At 41.2% G+C, this 23,039-nt stretch overlaps 1 protein-coding gene across 4 annotated transcripts in view; it reads left to right on the forward strand.

Annotated features, from left to right (window-relative positions):
• LOC102997911 (EF-hand calcium-binding domain-containing protein 11-like) overlaps positions 1-23,039 on the forward strand; it is a 102,271-nt gene that overhangs the window by 24,219 nt on the left and 55,013 nt on the right. The window contains exon 6 of one of the 4 annotated variants that reach the window (XM_057542845.1): positions 15,371-16,060. The exons of 2 other annotated variants lie outside the window; for them this stretch is intronic. In XM_057542845.1, coding sequence (XP_057398828.1) covers positions 15,371-15,461 — 91 coding nt within the window. In that variant the 3' untranslated portion in view covers positions 15,462-16,060. Of the gene's footprint in view, positions 1-9,523; positions 9,595-15,370; positions 16,061-23,039 lie in introns of those variants that run through there. One more of the 4 variants, XM_057542846.1, reaches the window with a different exon arrangement.

Raw genomic sequence — 23,039 nt, forward strand, 5'->3', positions numbered from 1 at the left:
CTGCACGAGCTTCCAAAACTATGTTGAGTAACAGTGGTGAGAGTGGGCAACCTTGTCTTCTTCCTGATCTTAGTGGAAATGGTTTCAGTTTTTCACCACTGAGAATGATGTTGGCTGTGGGTTTGTCAAATATGGCCTTTATTCTGTTGAGGTAAGTTCTCTCTAGGCCTACTTTCTAGAGCATTTTTATCATAAATCGGTGTTGAATTTTGTTGAAAGCTTTGTCTGCATCTATTGAGATGATTGTATGGTTTTTATCCTTCAATTTGTTTATATGGTGTATCACAGTGATTGATTTGCGTATATTGAAGAATCCTTGCATTCCTGGGATAAACCCCACTTGATCATGGTGTATGATCCTTTTAATGTGCTGTTGGATTCTGTTTGCTAGTATTTTGTTGAGGATTTTTGCATCTATGTTCATCAGTGATACTGGCCTGTAGTTTTCGTTTTTTGTGACATCTTTGTCTGGTTTTGGTATCAGGGTAATGGTGGCCTCCTAGAATGAGTTTGGGAGTGTTCCTCCCTCTGCTATCTTTTGGAAGAGGTTGAGAAGAATAGGTGTTAGCTCTTCTCTAAATGTTTGATAGAATTAGCCTGTGAGGCCATCTGGTCCTGGGCTTTCGTTTGTTGGAAGATTTTTAATCACAGTTTCAATTTCAGTGCTTGTGATTGATCTGTTTATATTTTCTATTTCTTCCTGGTTCAGTCTTGGAAGGTTGTGCTTTTCTAAGAATTTGTCCATTTCTTCCAGGTTGTCCACTTTATTGGCATGTGGTTGCTTGTAGTAATCTCTCATGATCCTTTGTATTTCTGCAGTGTCAGTTGTTACTTCTCCTTTTTCATTTCTAATTCTGTTGATTTGAGTCTTGTCCCTTTTTTTCTTGATGAGTCTGGCTAATGGTTTATCAATTTTGTTTATCTTCTCAAAGAACCAGCTTTTAGTTTTATTGATCTTTGCTATCGTTTCATTTCTCTTTCATTTATTTCTGATCTGATCTTTATGATTTCTTTCCTTCTGCTAACTTTGGGGGTTTTTTGTTCTTCTTTCTCTAATTGCTTTAGGTGTAAGGTTAGGTTGTTTATTTGAGATGTTTCTTGTTTCTTGAGGTAGGATTGTATTGCTATAAACTTCCCTCTTAGAACTGCTTTTGCTGCATTCTGTAGGTTTTGGGTCATCATGTTTTCACTGTCATTTGTTAGGTATTTTTTGATTTCCTCTTTGATTTCTTCAGTGATCTCTTGGTTATTTAGTAGCGTATTGTTTAGCCTCCATGTGTTTGTAGTTTTTACACATATTTTCCTGTAATTGATATCTAGTCTAATAGCGTTGTGGTTGGAAAAGATGCTTGATACGATTTCAATTTCCTTAAATTTACCAAGGCTTGATTTGTGTCCCAAGATATGATCTATCCTGGAGAATGTTCCATGAGCACTTGAGAAGAAAGTGTATTCTGTTGTTTTTGGATAGAATGTCCTATAAATATCAATTAAGTCCATCTTGTTTAATGTGTCATTTAAAGCTTGTGTTTCCTTATTTATTTTCATTTTGGATGATCTGTCCATTGGTGAAAGTGGGGTGTTAAAGTCTTCAAGTATTATTGTGTTACTGTCAATTTCCCCTTTTATGGCTGTTAGCATTTGCCTTAAGGTTTGAGGCAAATGCTCCTACGTTGGGTGTGTAAATATTTCCAATTGTTATATCTTCTTGATTTGATCCCTTGATCATTATGTAGTGTCCTTCTTTGTCTCTTGTAATAGTCTTTATTTTAAAGTCTGTTTTGTCTGATATGAGAATTGCTACTCCAGCTTTCTTTTGATTTCCATTTGCATGGAATATCTTTTTCCATCCCCTCACTTTCAGTCTGTATATGTCCCTAGGTCTGAAGTGGGTCTCTTGTAGACAGCATATATACGGGTCTTGTTTTTGTATCCATTCAGCCAGGCTATGTCCTTTGGTTGGAGCATTTAATCCATTTACATTTAAGGTAATTATCAATATACATGTTCCTATTACCATTTTCTTAATTGTTTTGGGTTTGTTATTGTAGGTCTTTTCCTTCTCTCGTGTTTCCTGCCTAGAGAAGTTCCTTTAGCATTTGTTGTAAAGCTGGTTTGGTGGTGCTGAATTCTCTTAGCTTTTGCTTGTCTGTAAAGGTTTTAATTTCTCTGTTGAATCTCAGTGAGATCCTTGCTGAGTAGAGTAATCTTGGTTTTAGGTTTTTCCCTTTTATCACTTTAAATATGTCTTGCCACTCCCTTCTGGCTTGTAGTTTCTGCTGAAAGATCAGCTCTTAACCTTATGGGGATTCCCTTGTATGTTATTTGTTGCTTTTCCCTTGCTGCTTTTAATATTTTTTCTTTGTATTTAATTTTTGATAGTTTGATTAATACGTGTCTTGGCATGTTTCTCCTTGGATTTATTCTGTATGGGACTCTCCGTGGTTCCTGGAGTTGATTGACTATTTCCTTTCCCATGTTAGGGAAGTTTTCAACTATAATCTCTTCAAATATTTTCTCAGACCCTTTCTTTATCTCTTCTTCTTCTGGGACTCCTATAATTCGAATGTTGGTATGTTTAATGTTGTCCCAGAGATCTCTGAGACTGTCCTCAATTGTTTTCATTCTTTTTTCTTTATTCTGCTTTGCGGTAGTTATTTCCAATATTTTATCTTCCAGGTCACTTATCCGTTCTTTTGCCTCATTTATTCTGCTATTGATTCCTTCTAGAGAATTTTTAATTTCATTTATTGTGTTGTTCATCATTGTTTGTTTGCTCTTTAGTTCTTCTGGGTCCTTGTTAAATGTTTCTTGTAGTTTCTCCATTCTGTTTGCAAGATTTTGGATCATCTTTACTATCATTACTCTGAATTATTTTTCAGCTGGCTGCCTATTTCCTCTTCATTTGTCTGGTCTGGTGGGTTTTTGCCTTGCTCCTTCATCTGCTGTGTGTTTCTCTGTGTTCTCATTTTGCTTAACTTACTGTGTTTGGGGGTCTCCTTTTTGCAGGCTACAGGTTCGTAGTTCCCGTTGTTTTTGGTGTCTGCCCCCAGTGGGTAAGGTTGGTTCAGGGGCTTGTGTAGGCTTCCTGGTAGAGGGGACCGGTGCCTGTGTTCTGGTGGGTGGGGCTGGATCTCGTCTTTCTGGTGGGCACGGCTGCATCTGGTGGTGTGTTTTGGGGTGTCTGTGAAGTTAGTATGGTTTTAGGCAGCCTCTCTGCTAATGGGTGGGGTTGTGTTCCTGTCTTGCTAGTTGTTTGGCATGGGGTGTCCAGCACTGGAGCTTGCTAGCCGTTGAGTGGAGCTGGGTCTTAGCGTTGAGACGGAGATCTCTGGGAGAGCTCTCGCCGATTGATATTATGTGGGGCCTGGAGGTCTCTGGTGGTCCAGTGTCCTGAACTCAGCTCTCCCACCTCACAGGCTCAGGCCTGACACCAGGCAGGAGCACCAAGACCTTTTTTGGAAGTCTGAGGTCTTCTGCTAGCATTCAACAGGTGTTCTGTAGGAGTTGTTCCACCTGTAGATGTATTTTTGATGTATTTGTGGGGAGGAAGGTGATCTCCACGTCTTACTCCTCTGCCATCTTGAAGCACTCCCTCTGTTATGGTTTTCTTTTCTCCTTACGTTTCTTTCTTGAGCTATATCTACTGATGTTTCATTTCATTTTGTTATTTTGCTGTATCTTGTTATTTTATAGTATCTCCCCTAAGTCTTTCTGTATCTACTTTCATCTCTCATTTTATGGAGGTGTTTGCTTTATTGGGGGAAGTAGTTTTTGAGGTTTTATTTTTAATGGTTGATTGCTTGGGGGCTGCTAATTATAGCTTTTTTCATGTAAATTAAGAAAGCAAGTTTTCTACCGAGGGATGGGTTTTGAGGAATGTTTCTTTCTTAAACGAAGAGGTGATATCTTATGTAAAAAACAAAAATTGGTACTACTTTATATTACCTCTAAAGATATTTAAAAAAAGGCTTAATGTTGTTAAATTTTGAGATTCCTTTCAGTGTTTAAAACTTACAGCGTTGCTTTCCACTTAGAGCTGATAATCATGACTTGTGTACCTGTGCACTAAAATAACTGAAGCTAATAAATACCATGGATGACGTTTCATTATTATTAAGAAATTCTCAGGAAATTCTATTCTTGAAGAACTTTCTCTTTTTTTGTCCTACCCACTACAAATGGCAGAAGTTTAAGAGGTACGAGAACTGAGTAGCGCTGTTTGTCCAGTGGAATGAATCTGAGCTACCAGGCTGTTTCTAGCACTGAAAGTTTAAAACAAAAAAACACCTTTTCTTCTTTAATACTAATAGAACATAATAAAAACCTTATAGTACTTTTTTATTTTCTTAAACATTCAAAAATCTTTAGTGAATCTAAAAAGTAGTTAAAACTGTTTAACCTGGCTCTCCAACATCTGGTCTGCTTCCCAAACTCATCTTTCATTCATCGTCCCAAATTCCTGTATTTCCCTTTGCATGCTTGTTCCTTTGAATATGTGATGTGTATTTATACTGCATTCTGTTGCTCTTGCCAGCAATGCTTTTCTCTACTTCTTACCTGTCCAAATTAGACCTATCTTTCAAGGTCCTGCTCAATAAATACACACAAAAAAGTCTTTTTTTCTTTACATTGAACAGCCTTTTCTCCTTTCTCTGAAATTTAATAGTACTATGGTTGTGTAATTTTTTCAATCATCTACTCAATAAACAAAAATACAGTGTTTACGATTATCTCCATAAAATACTACAAGCTCTTTGAGGTTACAAATTTATCTGTAACTTTCACCGTTCTCAGCATGTTGCCTTATGCATTCTAGTTACTTAATAATTGTTGGTCCATTGTCACTTACTCCAAATATCCAGTAACAGTAAAATCCTCACTTATAATTTTCTTATGGTTTTAATTTCTTATAATCTAGGCAAGAATCCTTTAAAATGCAATCAGGAGCTTTCTAACCACATGTGGCTTTGCCTTCTATTTTTCTCATTCTACATGTGATTTTTATGAATTAATCTCTGACGGCCTCTCTTTGTTTTTTTCTTTTAGAGACATTTTCGGTTCATGATTTAACCCCATCTATTGTCAGGGAGCTGGCTTAATGTGCTCTCTTGACTTCGCCCACCATCAGCACCCTGTGGTATTTCTGGCTGGTGTTTTTCCCTGTGTGGGTATGTTTGCGTCTCCATGCCTAGGAGCCTTCTCCATCTCATTGTAAGCGCTGAGATTTGCACTTTCTTACTGCCTGTCAATTGGCAAAAAGCTCTGCGTAGCTGCTTCTGCTTTCCAGCCATATGAAATGAAACATGGGTGTGCAGAAGGCCCACCAGTGTCCAAGACTCTGAGTGCAGGTGGATTGCCAGATAGTAATGTAATGCGGAAATACTGACATACCACAATGCTCTCCAGTCAGAACTGGAGACATTTAAAGTGATATCTGATATTTTTGGTCTAAGAATCTCATTCTTCGTATTACATGGGGATGGTCAAAAAACATAGAATATCTAACTCTCCTTTTGGGATTATTAAAAATTGGTTGAAAATAAGAGCATCATGACTTGTTGGATAGTATATTTTCATTGCCAGAGTGTCAGTGGTGTAGGGGCTTAAGAATGCAATTTTAAAAGGGAGTTATGGGTACCCTCTTGATAGAAAGATCACATATGCCTTTTATCACAGCTATTGTGGGGGAAAGGGGCCTCATGAGCTTGGGTAACGTGAAGTAACATGTTAATGGAAGAGTCTTTTAGAACCAAGGAGCCCAGAGGAAAGTGATATAAGATAGAATGGGGCTTCCCTGGTGGCGCAGTGGTTGAGAATCTGCCTGCCAATGCAGGGGACACGGGTTCGAGCCCTGGTCTGGGAAGATCCCACATGCCACGGAGCAACTGGGCCCGTGAGCCACAGTTACTGAGCCTGCGCGTCTGGAGCCTGTGCTCCGCAACAAGAGAGGCCGCGATGGTGAGAGGCCCGCGCACCGCGATGAAGAGTGGTCCCCACTTGCCACAACTAGAGAAAGCCCTCACACAGAAACGAAGACCCAACACAGTCATAAATAAATAAATAAAAGAACGTGAATTTCTAAAAAAAAAAAAAAATACCCCTTTATTATTAATTAAAAAAAAAAAAGATAGAATGTATTTTTTCAGATCATTTGCATCTCTTTTGAAGTGTTATTCTTCACTGTGCTCTTTAGCTTCTTATAATTCCTTTCGGCTGGCAGCCAACTTGTTGCATATCATTGTCTTGGACAGTCTCTAACTGGAGAAAGTTTCCCAATCATTATTCTCTGCTTCAGAATGACCATCTTATACATGTAGTCAGGTGACCTCACCAAGATCGCAGTTATTATAGTGAGTACCTACTTTGGGGAATATGATTGTTGATCTGTAAGTATCTACATGCTTCTGTGTATAGAAAAGTATAAAAGAGACTAGAAATTGTATCTGATTCTTTGTGACTATAGGTAGATAGCTGTTACCAGCTGTACCTAGTGTGTGAGTGTAGTGACCAAATAAGTAGATTTCTTGAGTTTCCAATTTTTATTTCGTCAATTTTTGTATCTTCCCTGCAATGATAATGCCTTGGTTTTTATTTCAGTGTTTATGTTTCAAAATTTTATTGTCAGAGAGTCCCATTTCTGTTTATTTTCTTGCATGTGATCACTGAATGGGGAATATGAATATGTGTAAGCTTTTCAAACTGACCTCAGAATTTCTCCTCTCTGGGGACTTTCACATGTAATATGTTAAGTACAACTGTACTTTAAAAATCCAGCTATAGAAATAATTATATGCTAATCATTTTAAGAAAATGTCAGTTTTTCAGAGGGTTCTTGACTGATTTTGCTCCATGAACGAAAATATATCCTTGCATTTGAGGATGGTCTTTTTTTACCGGTATAAATTTTAGAATTGGTGTTGCAGGAATTGAAGCTCAGAAACTGGACCAGAAAACAAGTAGAGAAGAATAATGACTTCATTACATAGATTTTCAAACAGAATGTGTTATTTTGGTTTCTTCAGTTAAGCTAATTAGTTCCTGTTAACAAGGATGTATTATTTGATTGGAAGAAATATTTAATCTCTTTCACATTCCAGATGTCCAGATTTTGTAGTCTTTTCTTAGGTTAAACCCATCCAGATGCAAATTCTATTCCTCCTTCAAGGCCCAGCTTTTAAAAAAATATTTCTTATCTTGAAAGCTGGCCCTACCCTACACCCTACCCAACCCCTCTCTACCCCAAAAAGGACCTTGTCTCCTCCTTCTGCTTGAAACTCCTAATCTGTCATAAATATCTTTCTTCTTTATGCTTATACATAGGTATTTGCATACATCAATTATTTCTAGTTTTAGAACGTGAGCTTAATATAAACAGGCACAATTGGGATATTTATGGGAGTACAGAACTCCCGTAGCACAGTTTTGTACGTGTCAAGTAAGTGACTGAATTTTATATAAATGAATGGCTTATGTAGCGAACAGGCTTTCACCAAAACCTCTCAGGCCTGCACTCTCCTCATCTCAGACATGAGGGGGTTGTGCTTCTTCTTGTTCCAGAACCGACTGGTGGGGTTATCTATCATGGAGGGTGGCATGGCAGTCTCCTTGATTTTCTCTGCGTCTCCCAGATAATATTCAGAATCCACCACCATGTGAATACAGATGTGATCTGTCAGTGTGACAAAGACTGCTCTCAAGAGAAAATTACTGGGCTGACAGCTCTCCAACCCTGGGTTTAGTTTTTGAGATGTCACTATAACAAGTGTTATGGTCAACGTTTCCAATTCCTCATCTACATATATGGTAGAATACACTGTTCTTGCTGTAATAGCATGAGGACTATTTTTCTTTTAATCCAGCTGTCACATAAGAAAGTGCTGCCATGGTTTCTTTCTTGTGGCCAAATGTTGCTAACCCTTTCAGTCATCCTTGAAGTTAGCGATAGGCGCACATCATGCATGTATTCATGCCATTTGCCTTTGTAGAAGGAGGAATGTGTTTCTTACATTTTTCTTTTGTAGTCGATAGCTAACTTCTGGGTGGAAATTTTGATAATACTGTGTGTTGTATTTATAAAATAAGAAAAACTTGTATTTAATAAAAGAAATTTTTATTTTATAGGAGATAATTAAATCAACATTGTTTTAAGATGTCACCAAAAAAAAATAGGCTCAGCATTAAGAGTTTCACTACAAAGTTTCAGTTGTCCCCCTTAGATATAGCTTAAAAAATCAAGTCCAAGGGCTTCTAATGCTATGTTTTTATCTATGGCATACCGACCTATGAGTTTGCGACCTCACGTCTAGCCATCTTGTCGCCCGTCCTCCTACCCGTGCATTCTCTTCCATCAGGCTACCTTGAAGAGATACATCCTTGTCATTCAAAGCTCCAGAGACCAGCAGCATCAGCATTAGGGAACTTGTTAGCAATGATGAGCAATGCCTAATCTCAGGCCTCACTCCAAACGTACTGAGTCAAATGTGTTTAATGTGGTCCCTGGGTGATCCATATGCACTTATTAAAGTTTGAAAATCACTGGTCCACCCTCCTTGTTCAATTTTGGATAATGAGAGTAAATTAGCATTACTTTTTTTTTTTTTAAACAATTGGAAGGCCTTTTTTTTAAAAAATTTTATTTATTTATTTACTTACGGCTGTGTTGGGTCTTCGTTTCTGTGCGAGGGCTTTCTCCAGTTATGGCAAGCGGGGGCCATTCTTCATCGCGGTGCACGGGCCTCTCACTATCGCGGCCTCTCTTGTTGTGGAGCACAGGCTCCAGACGCGCAGGCTCAGTAATTGTGGCTCACGGGCCTAGTTGCTCCGCGGCATGTGGGATCTTCCCAGACCAGGGCTCGAACCCGTGTCCCCTGCATTGGCAGGCAGACTCTCAACCACTGCGCCACCAGGGAAGCCCCAGCATTACTTTTAATGTTACCTCTTGACTTCAGTAACTTTTCACCCCCTGCCAGATAATGCCCAGACTCCTTAGCCTGACATACAAGGCCCCTCCACACACAGACCTGGCATGCCCAGATCAGAGATTCTAATCCACTATTCTGATTTACTTGCTGTGTTCTGATCCTATCTCATTTCTCTTCCACTGCCCTCTCTTCTCCTCTCCTGACTTCCCCATCCACATATCTACTGGTATCCATTCCTTTGAACTTAGCTGAACTCTCTCTTCTAGGGAGCCTTCCCTGATCACTCCAGCTCACAAAATTTCCTTTTTCTTCCTTAGAACTTCTGTAGCGCTTGCGAGAGTACTGCATCTAATAATAGTAACCACAGTAACACTGGCAACTGACATTTGCTGAGTATTTACTGTGTACCGGACCCTGGTCTGAAGGAATCTTCTTAGGAACCTCCTGGGTTAGGCTCTGTCTGTCCCCATTTTACAGATGAGGACAAAGCTTGGAGAGGTCAAAGGGCTTGCTTGATGCTGCTGCCTGCTGAGTAACGGAACGAAGATTTGCTTGTGCTCTTAATCACTGTAATATTCCCTTCTCACTTCTTCTAACAGCATGGATGTCCTGAGAGTAGGAACCAGGCATGCTTTTGCATCCCCACAATGCCTGCCATAAACCTGACTAAGGCATGTTCGCTCTGCCTGGAAGTGTTCTTGGTAAACCAGTTGCACAATTATATAGCTTTTCCCTGTTCATGTGAATTGGTTTGGTTTGGATTGTTACATTTGAGATTTCATTTGATTATCTGCACATAAATGAAAGGAACTATTTACAAAAATGTACAAAAGGAAACTGATGCAGCATTTTATTACATGAAACGGTAGCAGGCATTCCAGATCACAGATTGCTTTGATAGGAACCCTTGTGTTTTGCGTGTTGCCTTTGGAATTATATCACAATAGCGAAAGATTTTGCCAAATCAACTGGAAAAGCAAAAACTGTTTAAAATTGACCAATGAGGTTTCATCACTTTAGCTGGGGTGGGAGTGCTAAGCTGAATTTATGATTGTCTTCTTTACAAGGCAGGATTATGCTTTGATTCACTTGTAAGACCCTTTTGATCAGTTGTTGAGAGTTTAGCATCATCTTTTACCATTTCCAGCTTGTCAGTATCGTCTGCTCATCTTCCCTCCTTGGTTGCAACCTGCTGCTGGAGAAGATCAGGGCCAAGTAGGAATTCAGTGCACTACAGGCTTCGAGTGGCATCTCTTTCTTCCTGCGCTTTCCCTCACCCTGCCTGTCCCTGTTCCTAAGCTGACCCCAGGAGAGGCGGAACAGGCACTAATACTGTTAACCATAACTTTCCCGCCCCTCCCTCCTGCCTGTCGCTCACCTTTCCCTTCCCTCCCCCCAAAAGGACCAAGAATGGTACAATCTCAGGACTGGTTCCTAGTGGCTAAACATGGCTGCTGGACCCTCACGTGACCCCATCTTTCTTCTTCCTCCCCTGCTGTATCCCCCACATCTCCCCCCTCTGTTCTCTTCAGCTGCAACTAAGCCCCAAGATGCTGACACCACTTTCCCCTCCTTACCTTCACTTCTAACCCAGGCCTTGGGCTGAGCCTCCATCCAGGGCCCCCGCCGTGGTTCTGACCTGCCCGCGGTCCTGTACTGCAGGCTCTTGAGTGTGCGCTAGTCCTCGGAGCTGCTCCTCGCCAATCTGAGACCTGGAGCGAGCTTTCCCTTTGTCTTCTTTCTGTGATGCATCTACCTTCTCCTCCAAACACACCACACTCAATACTCTCCCTCTCCGTCTCCCAGCAAGTGTTATGTCTGAGAGATCTCAGAGCTCTGTGTCCACCTTCCTGGATCCTTTTGCTTTGATCCCAGCTGCCTGCCTTGATTCTCCCGGCTGCCTATCCCGGGATGGAACCAAGTTCTCAGGTCAGGCAGACACTGCTGTGCCTACTTGACCAAAGTGTTTAGACCACCCACATCCATCTTCTGTACACAGTTCCCCAGCCCTGGTCCTGTGTCATTCCAGAGTGCTTTCCTTTTCGTGCTGAAATCGTCCAGGAGAATTTAGCTCATCTGTTTTCAGTTCCCTTTTTCAGGGATGGCAAATCGTTGGCATGTGTGCTGCCACCGTCACCTCCGTATACCCGTGGCCTACACTCTTCTGATGAGACTCAGAATTCTTCTTGGTATAACACAAGCCAGTTCACTAGCATGTCACACACCATGGGATTGACTTGCTCTCCGTCACATTTGTACCAAACCTTTCCTACTGCTATGCATTGCAGGTGACCTTGCCTTCTGTTTCACGGACAGGGTCATGGCCTCTGCCTGGGTTTCCTCTTCACCTCCAGAGTTCTGTTTTCCTTCAACTCTGTTTCTAGTTTTTTTCTTTTTTTCTTTTTTCTAGTTCCTCCCCTTTGTTCTTGTCTCATCCCCTTCCCTTCTTCTAAGACCTTTCTCCATCAGTCACTCCCTCTCCTGTTTATAACTAACCCCTCTCCTGTTTATAACTAACATCCCTGCCTGCAGATAGACTTCAGTCTCCGCAGCCTAGAAAGCTACTCCTCGTACCTAAGTTCCTCTAGGCTGCCCTCCTGTCCTTTTTCTAAGTTTTTATTCTTGCCAGCTACTCAAGACACTCAGCACTCTGCCTGGGACCCTGTCCTTGACGCTTGCTCCTCCCCAGCTTTTGTGACACCGTGCCAACCCAGTACCAATGACGGCAGTTCCCATTCATTAAACACCTGCTAGTATTACCTTGCTGAATTGATGCAGTGATCTACACATCAGCTATTATGCATACCTATTCTACAGGTAAAGCTGAGCACCTTTATTGCTAACCTCAAGCCAAACTGGACTTAGACTTCTCAATCATTTTATCTTTTGGTTAAAGAAGAAAAGTCGTAGGAAATTAACAAGTAATCAACATTTTAATTTGATGGCAGTCACTTTGCTGGTACTTGTTAATGCACAGATGTTTTTGTTACACCTCAAAATTGTATTTTTTGATTTAAGAATACTGCTGTCTAATAATAATAGTAGAGTAGACAAAATTTACAGTTAAAATGTCTAAACACACTTAGCTTTAAGTATCATTCAAGAGTCATGTTAAAGAACATGGATAGAAACAACAATAAAAGTTATAAAATGCTTTTCGTAACCCAAGTCTTCTTATTGTTAAGGTTCCTGGTAATCCATTCATGATTTCAAATGGAAATCTTCTCTGCCTTGGAGATGGCATATCAAGGCTCTCATCCAAGGAGAGGAGGGGGCAGTAGAAGAGGCTTATTCTTGTTTCCCTTTTTGCAGAAATTTAACTGTCTTTGCTGGAGAGAGAATATTCAATGGATATATGAGTGAAAGAATGAATGAGTAAATAAATGAGCAAAGGAATAGAATGAAGTTCAAAGTTCATATGTTGAAATTGTGTGTTAAATTGGGTAGGGCAGCTGCTGGTCCTTAATTTTATCTAGGTTGTTGCAAATTATCTTCTTTACTGGACTTTGATTTGCAGATTTAGAGTCAGAGGCTTTAACAAATATGAACTTGACTACCCATTTGTGTAGAGATTTAAACTGCTATCATCGTGAAATTATTACAGCAGTTTTAAACTCTTAGCAGAAAGCTTTTAACAGAACTCTGCTATCAGAGTCAAATTTAATAAATTGGATGGAACCTTCTTTTTCCTTCCCTCTTGTACATTGTCTAGTAGAGAGGTTTCTGCTGGTGACCAAATTTGTTATAGTGCGGCGCCATCTATTCTGCCTGCTACAGACGCGTCATGGCAACAAGTGGCTGGATGCACTTTTCAGAGACAACTTGTATCCACAAATTGGTTGTTCGGGGGAAAAAAATTGGACTTAGTTCTTCAGGAATACTTATTTTCACAAATTAATTCATTGTACAGAAATCAGATTTGAACCCCAAGTGTTCAGTTGTGCTCTCTGTACACCATCCATTGCTAGAGGTGGTTCAATTAAACAGGAGGGAAAGAGAAATGGCAGTAAATATTCATGTGTCACATGGCAGCATTCATCTCTAAGTCAGGAATCTTGATAGAAAAAGCTCAAATTTTTAAAAATGTGAAATTACCTCCTCAGTCTTTTTTATTTCCAATTAAATTAATGTCTTATATAGACACTGTAGACTCACATAGTATTCAATACCATGTAGTTTGCTATCTCTCTCTTAGTTTCTAATTTTCACTGTAGTTCTTAGTCTTTGCTTTTTGAGTATGAGTTTACGGTAGAATAAATCAGATTAGCTTTAGTGGGAGATTTAGTTTTCTTTAATGACTTACTAAGCAAAATGTACCTTCTTCTTAAGTGAAAAAGCCAAAGTGGATTATTTTTTATTTGACTGACAAGGAAAGGCATTTCTAATTTTATTTAGTGACTGAAATAAATTACTTTAACATAAATTAAATGTGAAATATATGTATGATCCTCTTTTAATGAACAAAGCAGATTGAGAGCCAAGCAGATTTGTAGTTGATCTCTTTAACCAGTTGGTGGTGCTAAAAACTCTGATAAGAAACTAATTGGAAGGCAAAGAGGTTAACCTGGAGGCTTTCTTAATAAATGTTACTTTATTAATTTTTGAAAAATCAGTGCCAAAAATGTGTGCCCAAATTACTGCATCTTCTAAGCTTAGGAACCAAACCAAGTGTCTCTGATGGACAGCAGAATACATTTCTAATAAACTTCTGTAAAGATGTCATTGGCTCCCATAGGGTTCACATATCGGAAATTGCATGTTTGTGTAACGCTTGGCTCCATCCTGGAAATAGCCGTTAACCTGCTGACTGGGGAGTGGAAGTGCGGGCCATAACGTGGGCTAGCACGGTAGATTTAAGAAATATTGTTTTATATTATTACTACTTTTTTTTTTTTTTTTTTTTTTTTTTACTATTAATGGGCTTTTTAGGGGCTAGGTGTGTTTGTGTAACTTTGTTTTTTAGTGCCCAAGAAGTCCAGTAGAGTAACAGTCTGTTGCTTGAATGTGTCCTGAGATGCAGTCAGAAGAGCACAGAGGCCTTGGAGTCAGGAGCTCAAAGGTCTGAATCTATCGGTCACATCTAACCAAAGTTGTTACTTGTGCTATTCTTGCTTGCGGGATCTTAATTCCCGACCAGGGATTGAGCCCGGGTTCCAGAGGTGAAAGCACCGAGTCCTAACCACTGGACCACCAGGGACTTCCCCTACTTGTGCTATTCTTAAAAATATATACCTTACACAATTATACTTTTAAATTCTGTACTGGCTAAAGCACCTAATTAATAGTGTTTTAGAGTTTTATCATCACACTGAAGCTTTCTTCTAATTTGTTTCAATCTTCCAAACATAGAATATGCTGTGGAAAACTTAATGAAACTATCCATCTTAAAAAGTAAAAAAAAAAAAAAAAAAAAAAAAAGCAAAAAACCCAACAAAACGAACAAACAAACAAAAAAACCCATTTTAAACAAATAATCCTAGAACTGATTTTTTTTTTTAATTTATTTATTTTATTTATTTATTTTTGGCTGCATTGGGTCTTTGCTGCTGCGCGCGGGCTTTCTCTAGTTGCGGCGAGTGGGGGCTACTCTTTATTGCGGTGCACGGGCTTCTCATTTCAGTGGCTTCTCTTGTTGCGGAGCACGGGCTCTAGGCGCGTGGACTTCAGTAGTTGTGGCACACGGGCTCAGTAATTGTGGCACACGGGCTCAGTTGCTCCGTGGCATGTGGGATCTTCCCAGACCAGGGCTTGAACCCGTGTGCCCTGCATTGGCAGGTGGATTCTTAACCACTGCGCCACCAGGGAAGCCCCCTAGAACTGATTTTTATAACATAAAGAATATTTAAATTTAAATAATCTTCCTGTTACCTAGATAAGGGCTGCCTATCAATTCAGGAAGGCAGGTTTTGAATATCCCTACATTTTTCATAACTATCCCATATCAATTCTCTATAGCTCAGTTTTCCCACCTTGTAAAGCGAGGATCATAACGTCTTTTCCCCAGAGGTGGTGTAAGCTTTAGACGAGGTTCCGGGTGCTTGTTGGGTGTTGTTCTCCCTCCCGTGAGACAGGGACTGTGCCTCCGTTACTTCCGAGCCCCCACGGTATCCTGGACTCAGCCAGGGCCTTAGCACAGGAGGTCCTCTCTGTGTCTGATGACGCCTGGTGCTCCACTAATGAAGAGCTGTTTCTAGTTTGTAAAGTTTCACAAGGGTTTTGTAGACTCACAGATTCACAAAACAGACACTCATCTAGTTATACCTAGTTTTCAGATATTTGCCTGTCTATCCCGGGGATATTTATGTGTTGGTCTGAATCTGCCTAAACATGTAAGACTGGGGAAGGGGATATAAGATTTCTGACAGGTGTAGCAAAGGTGTTACTAAGAGTTTGTTCATCCATCCATTTATTTGTTCCACAAAATTTACTGAGCATGACTCTTCCAGAGATGAGGTCCAGGAAAGCTTCACCATGTCTCTGAGAGCTGCAGACTTCAAGGAGCAGGACGCAGGACTTCCCTGGTGGTCCGGTGGTTAAGAATCCGCCTGCCAATGCAGGAGACACGGGTTCGAGCCCTGGTCCGGGAAGATCCCACATGCCGTGGAGCAACTAAGCCCGTGCGCCACAACTACTGAGCCTGCACTCTAGAGCCTGCGAGCCACAACTACTGAGCCCGCACACCACAACTGCTGAAGCCTGCGCGCCTAGAGCCCGTGCTCCGCAACAAGAGAAGCCACCGTAATGAGAAGCCCGCACACCACAACGAAGAGTAGCCCCCGCTCGCCGCAACTAGAGAAAGCCCGCGAGCAGCAACGAAGACCCAACACAGCCTAAACTAAATAAATAAATAATAAAAAATAAATTAATTATAAGAAGCGGGACACTTCCCGTTTGGTAGGAATTGATAGGCAGCCCTTATCTAGGTAGCAGGAAGATTATTTAGATTTAAATATTGTTTATATTCTATCATAAAAATCAGTTCTAGGATCATCTGTAACAATTTTTTTTTTTTGGCATTTAAAACTCTGATGGTTTCATTAAGTTTTCCAGAGCATATACTGTGTTTGAAAAATTGAAACAAATCAGAAGAAAGCTTCAATGCAATGGTAATCATAAAACACTATGACTTAGGCCCTTTAGCCAGTATAGAACTTAAAAGTATAACTGTGTAAGGTATATATATATATATTTTTAGGAATAGCACAACTAATATCTTTGGTTAGATCTGATTGATTCAGACCTTTGAGTTTTCAAGATACAGAATCATGGAAGCAGATGGCGGCAGAGACTTTAAAAATCACATCCACCGTCTCTCGTAACATAGCTAAGAAAATGGAAGCTACCTGAACTTCATGGCTTACCCAAGGTTACACAGACCAGGGTCAAGACTTGGGCCTCCTGACTCCCAATTCAATGCCAAAGCGTTAATTTTCCATCCTGACTTCTACAAGATGAGCCATTTTGGGTGTGAATAAAAACAAGTGTATGCTTGTTCAGCCTCAGTAAACTTTCATACGAAACATGGTGTATCATTTCTGCCCAGTTTATCAGAATGAAACCTTGCAGTTTCATTCAGGAGGCAGTTAACTAAGGTGCCCCTACATAACGTTTCAGAGCAGAGCAGCGGGAGGGAGCCCACGCCAGGTACGCAACATGCAGTTCTCAGCCAGAGCAGATGAGTGCCAGGACCATACCTGACAGAGGCAGGCAGGGTTTCCATTCGCCGTCTGCCTTGCCTGCGTCTGGTTTCCTGCGAGACGAATGGCATTCTATGCCTCAGGTGTATTAGTAATTTCTGAGTTTGTTCCCCACTCAAGATGACCTCATTGTTCTGTGCTGCTTTTCCATAATTATACAGTAACAGGAAAATAAACTGGTTCTGCATACAGCCCACAGCAGAAATCTTGTGCTCTTTATGTAAGTTTGATTTATAGACGTGTACCGCAGAGCGGAGTGACTATGAAACATTCATCTTCCCATTGCTAGTTGCCATGGAAATCGAGTACACAGAGCAGTGTCATTCCAGTCCTGGTGATGCCTGCAGTAGTTTATTCCTTTGTTGTTCTCGTTTCTTAAGCAACTGCCCAGTATTCTTTCATCATGACAATTAATCATGCACACACGTTTTTGTCTTTCATCTCAAATAGAAAGTACTAAAAATGTATGATAAAATTTGGGAGAATTTAAATATTGTGTGGGTTTAAATATGCATTTGTGATTTTTCCCCCTCAGTCCCATTGGAAAAATAGGTCATATTTTTAAAAAAGCACATATTAATGTACAGAGATCTCAATAAAGACAGCAATACAGAAATTTGAGGAGAAAGCATTACTACGCTAAGGAAATCTTAAGGAACTTCAGATTCGCAGGTCTCCCAGTGTTTGGCGCTAAGTCTGCATTTTGGGTAATACCAACCCCAAAAAAGCCACTGAGCTAGATGTTATCAACTCTTCTTTTGGTTTGTTTTGTTAGCTTCTTGTAGGGGTTTGAGCAACCTACACACTTATTGGAGAGTGGTAGATATTAGAATAGGGACCCTTTTTTCTTTAAAGGCTAATAAAGTTCAAGAATTTTTTTTACAGATTAAGTAAAGGGAATTCTAGTTAGTCTTCCTCATTTTTTTTTTGTAAAGAAACCATTTTACCCAGTTTAACCTAGCAGAGTTCTTAGTACACAGCATGCCCACCATTAATAAGTGCTTGTTGATTATCCACCTTCTTTTATTGGGTTTTATTTTTTATTGGTTAAGAGAGCTTGTCCGGGAATAACTCTGCGTGGATCTAAATCCCTGCTCCCTTGCTTGTTGGCTGTGAGACCTCTGAGAAGTATCAATATCTTAACTTGCCTTGGTTTCCTTATCTGTAGAGTGAACAGCTGTAAAATTAAGAAAATCAGGGCTGATTGGGGGCTTCACAGGGATAATCCATGCCAAGGGCCTAGTTCTGTTGCCTGCCATGGGATAAATGCTTAGGCAGGAGGGGCTGTTCTGGTGGTGGTGGTGGTTATCCCTGCGAGGATTACAGTACTGCTCGTAGGACTCGGGCTATTCCAGGGAGGATGCCACACCCAGCCCGGGGCTCTGTCCCCAGCATCCAAGTTCACAGATAATTGCCAATGCTTCGTTGGACTTGGGCCGCAGGGACTGGGTCCATCTCAGCACTTTGGATACTAGCATGGTAGCCTAGAGGCATTTACAGTGGTCTTTTGATCTGCAAATGGAGAAGAGAAGGCCGCTGCCCGTGGGCTTGTTTCTCATAACCGGCTGTGTGTGGGGTACGTGGGAGGGCATGGAGAGAGAGTGAGCTGCCTGTTCATGGCTTGCCGGGGGAAGGTTCCAGCGTTTGTCTACCGAGCCTGCCTCTCCGCCCCACACTCCCCGTGTCATTCAGCAATGGCTGCAGCCTCCCTCCCGCCTTCCTGGAACTGAAGTTTCCCAAACTGGTAGCAGAAGCATTCTTTGTTGAAATTCACTCTCCTTGGCAGTCCTCCAGGGCACACGGCAATGCCTATTTATATGATTCAGCTTTTGTTTGGTTAGCCTTGTATTTTGTCCGTTTTGCTTTGTGCAGTTCTTTCTCCCCACCCCTCAAATTTTTCATCTTTAAATCCCTTGGACTTCATTTCTATTTATTTTACTAGCTGGCTTCATGATGTTGCTAAAAGTTGTTTGCGTTAAGCTATCACAAAATGAATAGCCTTAGATTAATTTCTCTTTCCCCCGCCCCCCCCCCCAGCCTGATCCATAGCATGTGAACTAGGTGCACTTTTCTTAATGATTAAAACAAAATGGTCTTTATGGTTTCCCCTTTGCCACATTCAAATATTACACCACAGCGTTCCCGGTTCTCTTTATTTACCTCTTTGTTTTTCCCTGGCTGCTTATTAGCAGGCTCATGCCAGTTCCAAAGAGATAGCAGTTTAACTTTTCTGAATATTGTGTTTTCCCCTTCACTGTCATTCTTCCTGCTTCTCCCCACATGATAAAAACTCTGGAGTCAGACTCTCATGTCTTCTATGAGAAGCTCTCAACACCCAAGGTGACCTGGGCACTCAAGGGACCCCTGTATTTCTGTGACTGCATTGGACACACTGTGTATAGCTCTCAAATCAGTGACTGCAATTTAGACCCTCCCTACATATTTGATGACGTTTCCAAATCCTCCCTGGGCCCCTGCTTGGCTTCATGGTTCTCACCTCACACTTAGTGAGCACCGTGCACTCTTGTCTTCTCTTTGCACCCTGATCTCTAGAGGAGGTGCCTCTGTCCTGTGCTCTTTCTTTGTTTTGGAAACAAATATTTGTTGGCATCTACTGCATTGCAGGCACTGGGAATATATAAAAGTAAACAAGACAGGCACCGCCCTGCCTTCTAGGAGCTTATTGTCTAGTTGGGGAGATAGGTGGTCAGAATCCAAGGTGGTTAATCCTGAAAGATGACTACAGAGCACTGTGGGAATATGCAGGAAGGCTGCTGACTGCAGGCTGGGGAAGGGGCACGGAGGCTGACTTCAGAGGGAGTGGTGGCTGATGGGAGACCTGGAGGGTGGAAATAGCCAGGCAGAGGGAGAGAGAACGTGTTCTAGGCAGAGTGTATCCGCAGAGGGCAGCAGGGGAGCCTGGCCCTTTGAATAACTAAGGGTTGTTAACTGTAGCTAGTCTGCTGTTGAATATGCTCATTTTTGTTTGTCTGGGTGGGTGGGGCCAGAAGGGTAAATGCAGAGTGATGAGACTGGAAAGGTACACAGGGCCTGGGTCATGAATGGCCTTGTAAGTCGCTGAGAAGTTTGAACTTGATCCTAAGGACAACAGGAAGCCATTGAAATGTTTTAAGTAGGGAAGCAACAGGATCGGATTTGTGGTTTACCTGGTGTCTCCTATCACAGTGTGAGGAATAACCTCTATCTGGGTTGATCCCAGCGACCCCCCGCGCAAACTCACCTTCTTAACCCCACAATGTGAGTCCAGCTCAGCACATCCAGCTTCTTACATTTTCCTGATTAACACAAAGGCTTGTCCCAGACTCTCCTTCCCTTTTCTAGCTTCCTGTCTTGACGATCAGGACTCCACCTTCTCCCAGCTCCTGGCTGATCCTTGCTCTGAAATGACTGTGTCATCTGGAATGTCTGCTGGAGTCCCCATACTACCATTGCCCAGAGAGTCCATTGCTTTGCCTACCAGTGTGGATTCCCCCAGGATTTGGGGATCTAGCCTGAGTTCATTGGGTTCCTTTGACCCCTGAAATTCATTGCAGCTCGTACGATTGGCACTTCCTGCCCGGCCCTTAGCAGACCAGACCTGACCTGCCTCTGAAGAATTCTTCTAGCCCTTTTTCCCACCAGCAGTTGAATATTCCAGATATTCCACACTGATCCCCTTCCCACCCCCATATAGGACAATAAATGTGGGGAGATGGATTGAAATAAGATGAGTTGAACTAGCCAGTAAACTTTGGGAAAGTTATTTAATGTCTCTGTGCCTCAGTTTCCTTACCTGTAAATAACAGATATTAAGAGAACCAACACCATAGAGTTGTTTGAAGGATCAAATGAGTGGATGCATGAAAAACACTCTGCTTGTCCCATAGTAGGCACTCACTGTTTATTAATGATTTTATGAAAGTGTCTAGACTGTCAAGAGAGAAAGAAGCAGGAGAACATAAAAGGATTTTGACTTCAGGGATAATTTACCCCAGGCAAATGAGATTAATCTTGAAAGGGCCACGCCTCTTCACAATGGGTAATCGACAGATGACAGTAATAATACTACACCCTTCCCAGTCCGGGTAGTGACCAACCTGGCTTCCTTTCAAACCTGAGGTTTTATTGTCCGTTGATTTTGTTCCAGAAATTCTCTGAATTTTCATGAAATTAAATTAGTTTTGCATTTCATAAATTATGCTTTATTCCAAAAGACAGTCACGATGTTTGCCTCAGCTTTGCATCAGTAGTTTGGGCCTCCTAGGACCTGCCTTTCCTCCTTAATAATAGTGATAATAACAGCTACCAGTTGATAAGGCAGGAGAAGACAACTCTCCCTATATACTGGTTTATTCCACAAATACTTGCTGAATGCCATGTGCCAGACACTGAGAAGGGTACTTTCAGGGCTACAGGAACAAATCAGACAGGGACAGTCTTTCACAGAGTGACTGTAAGTAGAAAATGGTACCTACTGTAGAAGAACAAAGAGGCGAGAGGATTTAATTCCAGCCAGGGTAATCGAGGAACTTAGCAACTGAGTTAGGATTTGAAGAATCCCTGGAAGGAAAGCATCCAGGAGAGAGAAGAGCATGGACAAAGAGTGGGTGGAAGAGAGTAGGAGATGGAACAGGAAAGGTAAGTAGACCTGAGGGTGTGATGACACTCAGAGTGCTTACTGGACACCAAGCCCCATTCTAAATGCTTTGCTTGTCTTAACTGTGACCCTCACAGCAACCCCGCGAGGTGGCTACTCTTATTACCCCTATTTTACAGATGAGGAAACGGAGACACAGAGCGGCCAAGTAACTTGGCTAAGATCACAGTAACTGATAGAATTTGGTTTTGACTCAGACATTCTGACTCCAGATTGGAAACACAAATAGGCATACACATCATGCGAGGGAGAATCTTCGCCTTTCTTTCCCTTTTACATCTCTCCCCATGTGCTTTTGAATCTCTTTATCAGTCAGATCTACTACAATTTATAATTTTGAAGGAATTTTAGTTAAGGGCCTTTTCCAGTTCAATTTCAGTAGAGTAAAGATCTGGACAGCATATAAATTTTTGCAGTCAAAAATAGAGCTATATAATCTATGGCTATAAGCCTTTTCATGGACCTAAGGCTGTGGATATATGAAAACACTTAAGCTAAATTGTACACCCTTTTTATAAAATTCCCTGATTTCTGACAATTTGGTCATAAAATCTTTTGATAAAAATATCAAAAACCTCATGGGATTTCCCTGGAGGCGCAGTGGTTAAGAATCCGCCTGCCAGTGCAGGGGACACGGGTTCGAGCCCTGGGCCGGGAAGATCCCACATGCTGCGGAGCAACTAAGCCCATGCGCCACAACTACGGAGCCTGTGCTCTAGAGCCCGTGAGTCACAACTACTGAGCCCGCGTGCCACAACTACTGAAGCCCGTACGCCTAGAGCCCATGCTCCGCAACAAGACAAGCCACCACAATGAGAAGCCTGCGCACCGCAGTGAAGAGTAGCCCCTGCTCGCCGCAACTAGAGAAAGCCTGCACACAGCAACAAAGACCCAACGAAGCCAAAAATAAACAACTAAATTTATTTTTTAAAAAAATCAAAAACCTCATACTGCAATACTATAAAATGTGGGTGCATTAATGGCAACAACAACAAAAAAATCTGTATTTTAGGCTGTCATGACCTGTTTAAACATCATAATGAGAAACATTTATGGCTTAAATAATTGAAGTCCCTGTTTCTCAGGATCCGTATACTCATCTCACCCTTTTGTTAGATCTTCAAACTAATCACAAAACTGACTGGCTTGAGCTTCTCCGTAACTCTTTTCTTCTCCATCGTGGGGTGGTGGGATGTGCCCAGGGCTGTTGGTTAGTTGTTCAGGCTCGGATCTCATGTTATGGGGAGTTGACTTAGGCAAGTCTGTTAACCTCCCTGGACCTCAGTTTCTTCTCCTAAAGGACTTCTAGCTTTAAATACCTTGATTCTCTGTTTCCATACCTTTTGTTTACTTACTCTTGAAAGAAAATTATGATTAATAGCACAGTGAACTAATCGCCAGAAATGAAGCAAAGGGCAAGCAAATAATTTGCTCATCAGTTTCACTGATCATCATCAATTTCATCATGAGTTTCATCAATCACCATCATCAGTTTCACTCAGCATTATTTAACAAATATTTATTAAGCACCTACCATGTACATGATAAATATTTGTGTTTCACTGCCCAGCATTACTGATAATTACAATGTTAAATTCTCAGATTTACTTGGAATTTACCTTCTCTCAGTTTCCCCATTGCTAATATACCCTTCATGGCTACATTATTACTCTAGAATCTTATTCTCTTTAATCTTATTTTCTTACACCCCGAACAAACAAAGCAAAACAGAAAACTTTCATCTCAAAGGGATCCTTAATA

Source organism: Balaenoptera acutorostrata, chromosome 3 (assembly GCF_949987535.1).
Source record: "Balaenoptera acutorostrata chromosome 3, mBalAcu1.1, whole genome shotgun sequence".
Classification (NCBI taxonomy): Eukaryota; Metazoa; Chordata; class Mammalia; order Artiodactyla; family Balaenopteridae; genus Balaenoptera; species Balaenoptera acutorostrata.